Source organism: Mirounga angustirostris, unplaced genomic scaffold (genome assembly GCF_029215605.1).
Source record: "Mirounga angustirostris isolate CCGP_5_RB_7025 unplaced genomic scaffold, mMirAng1.0.hap1 SCAF_13, whole genome shotgun sequence".
Classification (NCBI taxonomy): domain Eukaryota; kingdom Metazoa; phylum Chordata; class Mammalia; order Carnivora; family Phocidae; genus Mirounga; species Mirounga angustirostris.
Window position 1 is genome coordinate 58505756 of NW_026991721.1, and position 14588 is coordinate 58520343.

Consider the following 14588-nt stretch of genomic DNA (forward strand, 5'->3'; position numbering starts at 1 on the left):
CCATTCAACACGTGCCCTCTTTAATACCCATCACCAAGCTAACCCATCCCCCACCCCCTCCCCTCTAGAACCCTCAGTTTGTTTCTCAGAGTCCATAGTCTCTCACGGTTCATCTCCCCTTCTGATGTCCCCCTTCATTCTTCCCTTCCTTCTCCTAATATCCTCCATGCTATTCCTTATGTTCCACAAATAAGTGAAACCATATGATAATTGACTTTCTCTGCTTGACTTATTTCACTTAGCATAATCTCCTCCAGTCCCATCCATGTTGATGTGAGAGTTGGGTATTCATCCTTTCTGATGGCTGAGTAATATTCCATTGTATATATGGACCACGTCTTCTTTATCCATTCATCCATTGAAGGGCATCTAGGCTCTTTCCACAGTTTGGCTATTGCGGGCATTGCTGCTATGAACATTGGGGTGCATATGGCCCTTCTTTTCACTACATCTGTGTCTTTGGGGTAAATACCCAGGAGTGCAATTACTGGGTCATAGGGTAGCTCTATTTTTAATTTTTTGAGGAACCTCCACACTGTTTTCCAAAGTGGCTGTACCAAATTGCATTCCCACCAACAGTGTAAGAGGGTTCCTCATTCTCCACAACCTCTCCAACATTTGTTGTTTCTTGCCCTGTCAATTTTTGCCATTCTAACTAGAGTAAGGTGGTATCTCAATGTGGTTTTGATTTGAATTTCCCTGATGGCTAATGATGATGAACATTTTTTCATGTGTCTGTTAGCCATTTGTATGTCTTCTTTGGAGAAGTGTCTGTTCATGTCTTCTGCCCACTTTTTGACTTATTTGTTTTTTGGGTGTTGAGTTTGAGAAGTTCTTTATAGAACTTGGATACCATCCCTTTATCTGTAGTGTCATTTGCAAATATCTTCTCCCATTCTGTGGGTTGCCTCCTTGTTTTGTTGACTGTTTCCTTTGCTGTGCAGAAGCTTTTTATCTTGATGAAGTCCCAAAAGTTTGTTTTTGCTTTTGTTTCCCTTGCCTTTGGAGTCATGCCTTACATAAGTTGCTGTGGCCGATGTTGAAGAGGTTACTGCCTCTGTTCTTCTCTAGGATTTTGATGGATTCCTGTCTCACATTGAGGTCTTTCATCCATTTTGAGCTTATCTTTGTGTATGGTGTAAAAGAATGTCGAGTTTCATTCTTCTGTATAAAGCTGTCCAATTTTCTCAGCATCATTTATTGAAGAGACTGTATTTTTTCCATTGCATATTTTTTCCTGCTTTGTCGAAGATTATTTGACCATAGAGTTGAAGGTCCATATTTGGGCTCTCTCTTTTGTTCCATTGGTCTATGTGTCTGTTTTTGTGCCAGTACCATGCTCTCTTGGTGATCACAGCTTTGTAATATAGCTTGAAATCAGGCAATATAATGCTCCCAGCTTTGTTTTTCTTTTTCAACATTTCCTTGGCAAATTGGGGTCTTTTCTGATTCCATACAAATTTTAGGATTATTTGTTCCAGTATTTTGAAAAATATTATTGGTATTTTTATCGGGATGGCGTTGAAGGTGTAGATTGCTCTGGGTGGTATAGACATTTTTTTTTTTTTTATGGGGAAACAATGCGTATTCCCTTATATTTTTAGTGGGGTTTTTTTTGTTTTGTTTTGTTTTGTTTTGTTTTTTTATTCTTATGTTAATGCCCATACATTACATCATTAGTTTTAGATGAAGTGTTCCATGATTCATTGTTTGTGCATAACACCCAGTGCTCCATGCAGAATGTGCCCTCCTCAATATCCACCACCAGGCTAACCCATCCTCCCACCCCCTTCCCCTCTAGAATCCTGTTTGTTTTTCAGAGTCCATCGTCTCTCATGGTTCCTCTACCCCTCAGATTTCCCCCGCTTCATTTTTCCCCTCCCAATACCTTCTTCTTCTTCTTTTTTTTTTCTTAACATATATTGCATTATTTGTTTCAGAGGTACAGATCTGAGATTCAACAGTCTTGCACAATTCACAGCGCTTACCAGAGCACATACCCTCCTCAGTGTCTATCACCCAGTCACCCCATCCCTCCCACCCCACTCCCCACTCCAGCAACCCTCAGTTTGTTTCCTGCAATTAAGAATTCCTCATATCAGTGAGATCATATGATACATGTCTTTCTCTGTTTGACTTATTCCAGTCAACATAATACCCTCCAGTTCCATCCACGTCGTTGCAAATGGCAAGATCTCATTCCTTTTGATGGCTGCATAATATTCCATTGTATATATACCACATCTTCTTTATCCATTCATCTGTCGATGGACATCTTGGCTCTTTCCACAGTTTGGCTAATGTGGACATTGCTGCTATAAACATCGGGGTGCACGTAACCCTTCGGATCCCTACTTTTGTATCTTTGGGGTAAATACCAAGTACTGCAATTGCTGGATCATATGGTATCTCTATTTTCAACTTTTTGAGGAACCTCCATACTCTTTTCCAGCGTGGCTGCACCAGCTTGCATTCCCACCAACAGTGTAGGAGGGTTCCCCTTTCTCCGCATCCCCGCCAACATCTGTCGTTTCCTGACTTGTTAATTTTAGCCATTCTGACTGGTGTGAGGTGGTATCTCATTGAGGTTTTTTTTTTTTAAAGATTGTATTTATTTATTTATTTGAGAGAGAGAGAGAGAATGAGAGAGAGCACATGAGAGGGGGGAGGGTCAGAGGGAGAAGCAGACTCCCCGTCGAGCAGGGAGCCCGATGCGGAACTCGATCCCGGGACTCCAGGATCCTGACCTGAGCCGAAGGCAGTCGCTTAACCAACTGAGCCACTCAGGCGCCCCTCTCACTGAGGTTTTGATTTGGATTTCCCTGATGCCGAGTGATATTGAGCACTTTTTCATGTGTCTGTTGGCCATTTGGATGTCTTCTTTGGAAAAATGTCTGTTCATGTCTTTGGGCAGCATAGACATTTTAACAAAGTTTATTCCTCCAATCCAAGAGCATGAAATGTTTTTCCCTCTTTTTGTGTCTTCTTAAATTTCTTGCATGAGTATTCTGTAGTTCCTAGAGTATAAGTCCTTTACCTCTTTGGTTAGGTTTATTCCAAGGTATCTTATGGTTTTTGGTGGTATTGTAAGTGGAATCGATTCTCTATATTCTCTTTCTACAGTTACATTGTTAGTGTATAAGAAAGCAACTGATTTCTGTGCATTGATTTTGTATCCTTCCACATCACTGAGTTGCTGTATGAGTTCTAGTAATTTGGGGATGAAATCTTTTGGGTTTGCCACATAAAGTATCATGTCATCTGCAAAGAGAGAGAGTTTGATTTCTTCGTAAATGAAACACAGGAAGGTACATATGTAGATAAATTTTGTCTACTTACCACAAACTTGACAAAAACCTATAACCAACATTCTGACCAGTAAAGAGAACACTGCCAGCCTCCCCAAAGCCAATAGAAATTCCAGTTCCATACGGCTGGACTAGAGCTGGACTATGCATTTCCTACAAGCTCCCAGGTGGTGCTGAGGCTGCGGGACAAGAAAGCACACTTTTAGGAGAAAAGCTTTAGGACATCAATTTCCACTGCAAAGGGATTCTGAACTGGGTTGGTATAATTTTTAAAATTCTAAGAGAGTATTCTCAGAACATGGGACTATTTCCATCTCTCATCAGGAGGTCTCTATTCATTCTTCGAGCAGATTCTCCCTTTTTGAAGTAGTGGTCGCAAATATCCTAGGAAACAGAGATACAGCATCAGGTAGAAAATCGTCTAAGTCTATTCAACAGTAAAGTTCTGAGAGACCTAAGAAAATTAGGATGTATAGTATACAGTGAACATCAGCATGTGGATTTATTACCAGGGGATTATTTTCACTAAAAACATGTTCCCTCACTTCTAAGAATCACTAATCTCTCCCATTCTGGACCTTAGCTTCCTGACGTGAGAACAAAATGAATACCAACAGAGCCTCGACTTTCTGATTTCCCACATCTTGCTTTGGTCACCTCACCTGACCAATATCCTTTAGCTCTCTCCTTATTAGTTGTGACATTAGTTAAGGGAGCAGTGGACCATGACATGACAGACTTTTTGTAAGAAAATCAACACGAAAAATACATGTGCCCCCCTAAACTCACGGTAGCTGTTTCAATAGTGTTTCCCATCCATGCTGAGTGGTAGCCTTGCAGGCTGAGCATGATGCCTGGTCAACTCCTACCAGGTTGATATTTCTCACTGGCTCTTTAGGCCACCACCTTGAACAATGCCCCCAGAGACTATCTACTTCTTGGATAACAAGTTTCTTACTCCTTACAGGTTGGCTTTCTGGAAGCTTCTGTTTTGTTTCTAAAAAGGCTGCAAAGTGGCAGATGGTGAATTTAACACCTGTGTTAGGTCTATCAATTCTCAATGTCAGGACCTGGGCTGATGACTCTAAAATTGCCTTTCCTCCTAGGCTTTACTTGACTTTATGTTAGTGCTCTAAGATAGAGGCCTATGTAAATCAAATGTCCCTAACCTGATCCTTTCTGTGTAAGACCCAGTAATCAGCAGATGTATTTTCTTCAGCTTCCTTCACTCATTTTCCTTCCTTTGTCCCTCTTCCACTAGGTCTTGGATTTTAAACACTCTGAACTTTTTCCCATGTCTCATCATCATAGTGTAAACACACTTCTAAAGCTAGCTGTGATTTCTGAGTGTGTACCAGATATTTTCATGTCCACTGTTCACAGCCATTCTTTTCAACTATTTTGGCCCATATTTTATAAATTGCCATAATCTGAGGTACAGATACTCAGAGCATCTGTATGAGTACCAAGTCCTCAAGCGAACCCTCCCACTCACCAAAGGAAACATGACTCTCCAGCCAATGGTTCAGGTGTGTTACATATGTCACTATTCCCTTAACTCAACATAAGTTCATGTCAGTACTCCCAGCATGCCTGGCCAGGGCAGGACATGTCCCGCTGCCACAAAGACCCCCCTGCTTCCCCAAGACTGAGTCAGTGCTGAGGAGAGGTGATGATGCAGTTCAAGGCCTTGAAGGGAAGCTTGTCTAGCCACTGAGGGACATGTGCCCAGACATGGTCTGTGAGGCACAACATGACCTCCAAAGTTCCAGCAGCTAACTGCTATTTTCCATCTATAACTGGACGATATGAGTTTTGTCAAACTGGCATGTTCCAAGATGCTTTGTTCTGTCCAGGAACTATTTCCCCACTTTTAAGCTATTGGAGACTAAAACCTATTCTTTTGTTTTCTACACTGATGACTTAATTGAGTGGGGCACTAAAAAGGAGGGAAAGATAGAAACATAGGGTTTTAAATGCAAATTTAAAATACATAGGTTGAGGTTTGTATCTAAAAAATATTAAGCAATACTTGCTTCTCTGATGGAAAATTTCTCTAATGCATTCATTTGTTGAATGGTATTTAACATTTCCTCCTTCAATATCTGAGAGATTATAGAAATATTAAATCAATTTTTCACCTGTATCTCTGCACAGACATCTGATTTCTTTCCTGCTTCCCTTCTTTTGAAACTTGAACTAAAGTTTCTAAATTACTTAGAGAAGGAACCTGTTTATATATTTTTAACTCAGAATCAATCATAAGCATAAAGTTTCATCACTCAGAATATTCCACTCTTTGATTTAGAAGCAAAGTGTTTAGAGCAAAATCTACTTTCAGCCCAATGTCAATGTTGTCTTCATATAAAATATAACAAGGGAGGATTCTGATTTTAAGGAGAAAGGGTGAAAATTGAATCCAAAGTCAAATTCTATTATATGTCCTCTTTTTTTTTTTTGCCATAGTAATTTTATTTTATTCTTATGTTAATCCCCATACATTACATCATTAGTTTTAGATGTAGTGTTCCATGATTCATTGTTTGTGCATAACACCCAGTGCTCCATGCAGAATGTGCCCTCCTCAATACCCACCACCAGGCTAACCCATCCTCCCACTCCCCTCCCCTCTAGAACCCTCAGTTTGTTTTTCAGAGTCCATCGTCTCTCATGGTTCGTCTACCCCTCCGATTTCTCCCGCTTCATTCTTCCCCTCCTGCTACCTTCTTCTTCTTCTTTTTTTTTTTTTCTTAACATATATTGCATTATTTGTTTCAGAGGTACAGATCTGAGAGTCAACAGTCTTGCACAGTTCACAGTGCTTACCAGAGCACATACCCTCCCCAGTGTCTATCACCCAGTCACCCCCTCCCTCCCACCCCACTCCCCACTCCAGCAACCCTCAGTTTGTTTCCTGCAATTAAGAATTCCTCATATCAGTGAGATCATATGATACATGTCTTTCTCTGTTTGACTTATTCCAGTCAACATAATACCCTCCAGTTCCATCCACGTCGTTGCAAATGGCAAGATCTCATTCCTTTTGATGGCTGCATAATATTCCATTGTATATATACCACCTCTTCTTTATCCATTCATCTGTTGATGGGCATCTTGGCTCTTTCCACAGTTTGGCTAATGTGGACATTGCTGCTATAAACATCGGGGTGCATGTGCCCTTTCGGATCCCTACTTTTGTATCTTTGGGGTAAATACCCAGCAGTGCAATTGCTGGGTCGTATGGTAGCTCTATTTTCAACTTTTTGAGGAACCTCCATACTGTTTTCCGGAGTGGCTGCACCAGCTTGCATTCCCACCAACAGTGTAGGAGGGTTCCCCTTTTTCCGCATCCCCGCGAACATCTGTCGTTTCCTGACTTGTTAATTTTAGCCATTCTGACTGGTGTGAGGTGGTATCTCATTGAGGTTTTGACTTGGATTTCCCTGATGCCGAGCGATATTGAGCACTTTTTCATGTGTCTGTTGGCCATTTGGATGTCTTCTTTGGAAAAATGTCTGTTCATGTCTTCTGCCCATTTCTTGATTGGATTCTTTGTTCTTTGGGTGTTGAGTTTGATGAGTTCTTTATAGATTTTGGATACTAGCCCTTTATCTGATATGTCATTTGCAAATATCTTCTCCCATTCTGTCGGTTGTCTTTTGGTTTTGTTGACTGTTTCCTTTGCTTTGCAAAAGCTTTTTATCTTGATGAAGTCCCAATAGTTCATTTTTGCCCTTGCTTCCCTTGCCTTTGGCGATGTTTCTAGGAAGAAGTTGCTGCAGCTGAGGTGGAAGAGGTTGCTGCCTGTGTTCTCCTTTAGGATTTTGATGGACTCCTGTCTCACATTGAGGTCTTTCAACCATTTGGAGTCTATTTTTGTGTGTGGTGTAAGGAAATGGTCCAGTTTCATTCTTCTGCATGTGGCTATCCAATTTTCCCAACACCATTTGTTGAAGAGACTGTCTTTGTTCCATTGGACATTCTTTCCTGCTTTGTCAAAGATGAGTTGACCATAGAGTTGAGGGTTCATTTCTGGGTTCTCTATTCTGTTCCATTGATCTATGTGTCTGTTTTTGTGCCAGTACCTTGCTGTCTTGATGATGACAGCTTTGTAATAGAGCTGGAAGTCCGGAATTGTGATGCCACCGGCTTTGCTTTTCTTTTTCAACATTCCTCTGGCTATGCAGGGTCTTTTCTGGTTTCATACAAATTTTAGGATTATTTGTTCCATTTCTTTGAAAAAAGTGGATGGCATTTTGATGCGGATTGCATTGAATGTGTAGATTGCTCTAGGTAGCATTGACATCTTCACAATATTGTTCTTCCAATCCATGAGCATGGAACGTTTTTCCATTTCTTTGTGTCTTCCTCAATTTCTTTCATGAGTATTTTATAGTTTTCTGAGTACAGATCCTTTGCCTCTTTGGTTAGATTTATGCCTAGGTATCTTATGGTTTGGGGTGCAATTGTAAATGGGATCGACTCCTTCATTTCTCTTTCTTCTGTCTTGTTGTTGGTGTATAGGAATGCCACTGACTTCTGTGCATTGATTTTATATCCTGCCACTTTACTGAATTCCTGAATGAGTTCTAGCAATTTTGGGGTGGAGTCTTTGGGGTTTTCCACATAAAGTATCATATCATCTGCAAAGAGTGAGAGTTTGACTTCTTCTTTGCCGATTTGGATGCCTTTGATTTCTTTTTGTTGTCTGATTGCTGTGGCTAGGACTTCTAATACTATGTTGAAAAGCAGTGGTGATAGTGGACATCCCTGTCACGTTCCTGACCTTAGGGGAAAGCTCTCAGCTTTTCCCCATTGCGAATGATATTCGCTGTAGGTTTTTCATAGATGGCTTTTATGATATTGAGGTATGTACCCTCTATCCCTATACTCTGAAGAGTTTTGATCAAGGAAGGATGCTGTACTTTGTCAAAAGCTTTTTCTGCATCTATTGAGAGGATCATATGATTCTTGTTCTTTCTTTTGTTAATGTATTGTATCATGTTGATTGATTTGCAGAAGTTGAACCAACCTTGCAGCCCAGGGACTGAATCCCACTTGGTCATGGTGAATAATCCTTTTAATGTACTGTTGGATCCTATTGGCTAGTATTTTGGTGAGAATTTTTGCATCTATGTTCATCAGGGATATTGGTCTGTAATTCTCCTTTTGGATGGGGTCTTTGTCTGGTTTTGGGATCAAGGTAATGCTGGCCTCATAAAATGAGTTTGGAAGTTTTCTTTCCGTTTCTATTTTTTGGAACAGTTTCAGAAGAATAGGTATTAATTCTTCTTGAAATGTTTGGTAGAATTCCCCTGGGAAGCCATCTGGCCCTGGGCTTTTGTTTGTCGGGAGATTTTTGATGACTGCTTCAATTTCCTTAGTGGTTATAGGTCTGTTCAGGTTTTCTATTTCATCCTGGTTCAGTTTTGGTAGTTGATACATCTCTAGGAATGCATCCATTTCTTCCAGGTTATCTAATTTGCTGGCTTAAAGTTGCTCATAATATGTTCTTATCATTGTTTGTATTTCTTTGGTGTTGGTTGTGATCTCTACTCTTTCATTCATGATTTTGTTGATTTGGGTCATTTCTCTTTTCTTTTTGATAAGTCTGGCCAGGGGTTTATCAATCTTGTTAATTCTTTCAAAGAACCAGCTCCTATATTTGTTGATCTGTTCTACTGTTCTTTTAGTTTCTATTTCATTGATTTCTGCTGTGATTTTTATTATTTCTCTTCTCCTGCTGGGTTTAGGCTTTATTTGCTGTTCTTTCTCCAGCTCCTTTAGGTGGAGGGTTAGGTTGTGTACTTGAGACCTTTCTTGTTTCTTGAGAAAGGCTTGTATTGCTATATACTTTCCTCTTAGGACTGCCTTTGCTGCATCCCAAAGATTTTGAAGAGTTGTGTTTTCATTTTCATTGGTTTCCATGTATTTTTTTAATTCTTCTTTAATTTCCTGGTTGACCCATTCATTCTTCAGTAGGATGCTCTTTAGCCTCCATGTATTTGAGTTCTTTCCGACTTTCCTCTTGTGACTGAGTTCTAGTTTCAAAGCATTGTGGTCTGAAAATAGGCAGGGAATGATCCCAATCTTTTGGTACCAGTTGAGACCTGATTTATGACCTAGGATGTGATCTATTCTGGAGAATGTTCCATGGGCACTAGAGAAGAATTTAAAAAAATAAAAAATAAAATAAAATCAATTTGTCTGATATAAGAATTGCCACCCCAGCTTTCTTTTGGTGTCCATTAGCATGGTAAATGGTTTTCCACCCCCTCACTTTCAATCTGGGGGTGTCTTTGGTTCTAAAATGAGTCTCTTGCAGACAGCATATCGATGGGTCTTGTTTTTTTTTTTTTTTTAAGATTTTATTTATTTATTTGAGAGAGAGAGAATGAGAGAGAGAGAGCACATGAGAAGGGGGAGGGTCAGAGGGAGAAGCAGACTCCCTGCTGAGCAGGAAGCCTGATGCAGGACTCGATCTAGGGACTCCAGGATCATGACCTGAGCTGAAAGCAGTCGCTTAACCAACTGAGCCACCCAGGCGCCCGATGGGTCTTGTTTTTTAATCCAGTCTGATAGCCTGTGTCTTTTGATTGGGGCATTTAGCCCATTTACATTCAGGGTAACTATTGAAAGATAGGAATTTAGTGCCATTGTATTGCCTGTAAGGTGACTGTTACGGTATATTGTCTCTGTTCCTTTCTGGTCTATGTTGCTTTTAGGCTCTCTCTTTGCTTAGAGAACCCCTTTCAAGATTTCCTGTAGGGCTGGTTTCGTGTTTGCAAATTCCTTTAGTTTTTGTTTGTCCTGGAAGTTTTTTATCTCTCCTTCAATTTTCAATGACAGCCTAGCTGGATATAATATTCTTGGCTGCATATTTTTCTCATTTAGTGCTCTGAAGATATCCTGCCAGTCCTGTCTGGCCTGCCAGGTCTCTGTGGATAGGTCTGTTGCCAATCGAATGTTTCTACCATTGTAGGTTACATATCTCTTCTCCCGAGCTGCTTTCAGGATTTTCTTTTTGTCTCTGAGACTCGTAAGTTTTACTATTAGATGTCGGGGTGTTGACCTATTTTTATTGATTTTGAGAGGAGTTCTCTGTGCTTCCTGGATTTTGATGCCTGTTTCCTTCCCCAAATTAGGGAAGTTCTTTGGTATAATTTGCTCCATTATACCTTCTGCCCCTCTCTCTCTTTCTTCTTCTTCTGGGATCCCAATTATTCTAATGTCGTTTCGCCTTATGGTATCGCTTATCTCTCGAATTCTGCCCTCATGATCCAGTAGTTATCTCTCTTTTTCTCAACTTCTTTATTTTCCATCATTTGGTCTTCTATATTACTGATTCTCTCTTCTGCCTCATTTATCCTAGCAGTTAGCGCCCCCATTTTTTATTGCACCTCATTAATAGCCTTTTTGATTTCTACTTGGTTAGATTTTAGTTCTTTTACTTCTCCAGAAAGGGTTTCTCTAATAACTTCCATATTTTTTTCAAGATAAAAACAAACAAAACAAAACAACAACAACAACAAAAACCCAGAATGTGATCAAATATGATCAGGCTGGTATATAGATCAGTGCCACACACTAGATTTGGGGTGTATTTTGGTCTGTTAGAAGAAAGTGCCTCCCAAAATTTTAAAGAAAGAAAAACTTATATATGTACAAAAATAAGGGTTGATATGATGAAGGGATGGAATATGACTGTAAAGATGGAAATTATAAAAAATTTTATAAAAGGAATTGATAAGAAGTTGTGTGAAAAAAGAAAGAAGAGGATTTAAAAAAAGAAAAAGAAAAAGAAAAAAAAGAGAGAGAATGTGATCAGGCAGGGGAATAGAAAAAACCATATACTAGAGATTTAGGGTATATTTTGATCTCTTAGAAGAAATTATCTCAAAATTTTAAAGAGAGAACAACTTATATATATAAGCCAAAAATACAGGTAACTACTATGAAGGGATTGAATATGACTCTAAAAATGAAAAATAAAAATGTTTTTTTTTTTTTTTTAAAAAGGGATTGAAAAGATGTTGGTTGCAAAAGGGAAAAAGAAAAATTCAAAAAAAAAAAAGAGAAAAAAAAAGAAAAAAAGACAGTTAAAAAAAAATTAAGTTTGAAAGACTAAAGAATCATGGTAAAAAAGCCATGAATTCTATGTGCAGTAGTCCCCTAGCACTGGAGTTCTGCCATTCTCATTGATCGGTAAACTTGGTCTTGGCTGGCTGTTCTCGCTGATCTTCTGGGGGAGGGGCCTGTTGCCGTGGTTTCCAAATGTCTCTGCCGGAGGCGGAATTGCCCCGCCCTTGCCCCCTCCCGGCTAAGTAATCTGCTCGGGTTTGCTCTCCGGGGCTTTTGTTCCCTGCGAGCTTTCCGTACAGCTTTGGAGGCGGAGAGTGAAAATGGCGGCCTCCCAATCTCTGCCCCGGAGGAGCCGAGAACTCGGGGCCCTGCTTCTCAGTGAGCCCCCAGAGAAAAGCCGTCAGTCACTCCCGTCTCCCCAGTCTCTGGCTGCACTCCGTGCTCGCCCGGCCTGTGACTTAGCGTTTCTATCTCTGGCACCCGACCCCGGGTGGAGTCTCCAAACCCAGCAGATCCCTGCGTGCACTCCCGCGCGGCTCCTCCCGGGGGAGGAAGGTGAGTCTCCCCGGATCTGCCGCTTGTTGGGTCCCTGCTGGAGGAGCAGGGGCCCGACTGTGCCGCGGATCACGGTTTATGGCCACCCCGAGCTGAGAGCCCGCGCCTGGGCTCCGCCTCTGCAGCCGGCTTCCCTGCTCCGTTACCTGGGAGCTCGGCCGCACTCAGGCACCCCCGGTCTTTCTGTGGCCCCGAGGGTCCTGAGACCACACTGTCCCGGAGGGTTCCACCCCCCGCTTAGCCACCAGAGTGACGTCCCTCAGCGGAGCAGACTTTTAAAAGTTCCGATTTTGTGCTCTGTGGTTCTATCACTTGCCAGAAGCGGCTGACGGAGGCCCCTCCCCTGCCGTCTATCCTCCCGAATATCACCTTGGATTCACTTCTCTGTACGTCCTACCTTCCAGAAAGTGGTCGCTTTTCTGATGAGAGAGTTGTTGCTATTCTTTTCTTCGATCTCCTGTTGAGTTTGTAGGTGTTCAGAATGGTTTGATCCCTATCCAGATGAATTCCTGAGAGGAGACGAAATCCAGGTCTCCTACTCCTCCGCCATCTTGCTCCGCCCCCTATATGTCCTCTTTATACTCTAAACATGCAATGTCCAATATAGTAGCCATGGCATTGTCCAAGACAATGTCCTTTTAACATTTAAATATAAATTAACTATAATTAACAAGAATTGCAAATGCACTTGCCCAGTACACTATCTACATTTCAAATGCTCAATAGCCATAAAAGTTATTCTTATATGTTGGTCTTTATTATTCTATATTAGAGAATATCTCCATTATTTTAGAAAAATTCAACTGGACAATTCTGGTCCATACAGTTATCACAACATGCCTGTAAGGTGGGCACTTTCCCCATTTTGAAGATTAATTAACTGAATCTCAAAATTAAAGCTCCAAGGTATCCACCTCTATAACTGAAACCTAGGATTTGAATCCAGCTTTGGTTCAATGCAAAGAAAGTGCTTGATTTCCATATTGGGCACATTACTTAGTTTTTTCCTTTCTTGAATATACTTATGGCAGGGACATAGTATGTCCTATTTGACACAAATCCACAGTTGGTAGAAAATTTATGAAATGTTTCAGATGGAGTCTCCCACCTTCACCCCTAAGAATGATTCACTTGCAAAACATAGGTTAAAATGGAACTTGTTTGTAGGTGATTTTCTGGATTTATGTTTATATATTTTTTAAAATCAAGAATCATAGACTCTGGGCTAAAGCTCTAATCCTAATAAAATTCATGTTTTGGTATTACATATTGCGTGTTAATTATTGTTGCTGTTTTGTTCTTTAAAAGACCTGAGCATCTCAACATATTTTCAGAGAAAAGAGTCTGAGCATTCTGCTCTGAATCTGCTGGGTCTTGACACTGTACATGATGGGGTTCATCAAAGGTGGGAAAAGGATGTGGATGTTGCCCATAAGTACATGGATCACAGGGGAGAGACGTTTGCCGAAACAGCACCATTGTTAGGCTAATGATAGGGATGTAGAACACCAGAACAGCACAAATGTGGGAGATGCAGGTCTGAAATGACTTATGCCACTCCTCCTGAGAGGCAATTGCCAGGACTGCCCTAAGAATCAGGACATAGGAGTAAAGGATCAGAACAGCATCCAACAACAGCATGAAAATGACCAGCATCAGGACATAGTAGCTATTAAATCTGATGTCTGAGCAAGCTAGGCAGAGAAGGTCCTGGTGCAGGCAGAATGAGTGAGAGAGGATGTGGGAATGGCAGTAATGGAAAAATTTCAGATTGATGATGGGGGGTGTAATAAAGAAGAAACTCCTAACTACTATGGTGAGCCCAATTTTGAAAATCCTGGAATTATTCAGAATGGAGGAATAACACACTGGATGGCAAATAGTGATATACCTATCAAAGGCCATAGTAAGGAGGACAGAGGACTCCATGAAGGACAGACCATGGATGAAGTAGGACTGGGCGATGCAGGAATCCAGGCTGATTTCTCGAATGAACCCCCACAGGATGCCCAGCATCGTGTGCACTGTGGACAGCCCCATGCACAGGTCAGTGAGGGCCAGCATGCCCAGGAAGTAGAACATAGGCTGGTGCAGGCTCGGCTCAGTCCAGATCACATGCAACACCAGGCAGTTTCCCAGGAAGACCATGGCATAGATGGTGGAGAAAGGAATGGAGATCCAGGGATATTGCTGCTCCAGGCCAGAAAATGCAGTGAGAATGACGGAGGAAGAATTCACGCTAGGGCTTCTCAAAGCAATCATTCTGGCACTGGGATACTTCTTCCAGGCAGCAAGAAAGTGTTTTTCAAAGGAAATGCTCCAATTTCAGATGAGTTAGGTGAAATTGCTAAGTAAATAAAATTGTGCTTAAAGTTAACTAAGTGTAGGAAATGTTAGCCGAGCGACTCTGATCTTTAAAGATGTATTATTTGCTGCCTAGAAGAGAATAGTGTCCTCCTGATGTAATTTCAGAGCCATTATTCATCTACTGGCAGGTGCACAGGTGTCCTTAGAAGCCACAAGTGAAAATGAATAGACTAGAGGAGGAAACTAATTTCCAGAGAGGATATGTTGCCTGGGATATTTTCTCAGGGATTCTGGTCAAAGGACGTAGCTGTAAAATTGAGAGCTGAGGTTCTCAAA

The 14588-nt window shown here is 41.1% G+C and overlaps 1 protein-coding gene across 1 annotated transcript; it reads right to left on the reverse strand.

Moving 5' to 3' along the window:
• Window positions 1–13246: 13246 nt before the first annotated feature.
• On the reverse strand, window positions 13247–14207 carry LOC123856483 (olfactory receptor 51V1-like). Its single transcript, XM_045892674.2, is given in 2 exon segments — window positions 13247–13418; window positions 13420–14207. Coding segments are annotated over 2 exon segments (960 nt in total).
• Between the last annotated feature and the right edge of the window lie 381 nt (window positions 14208–14588).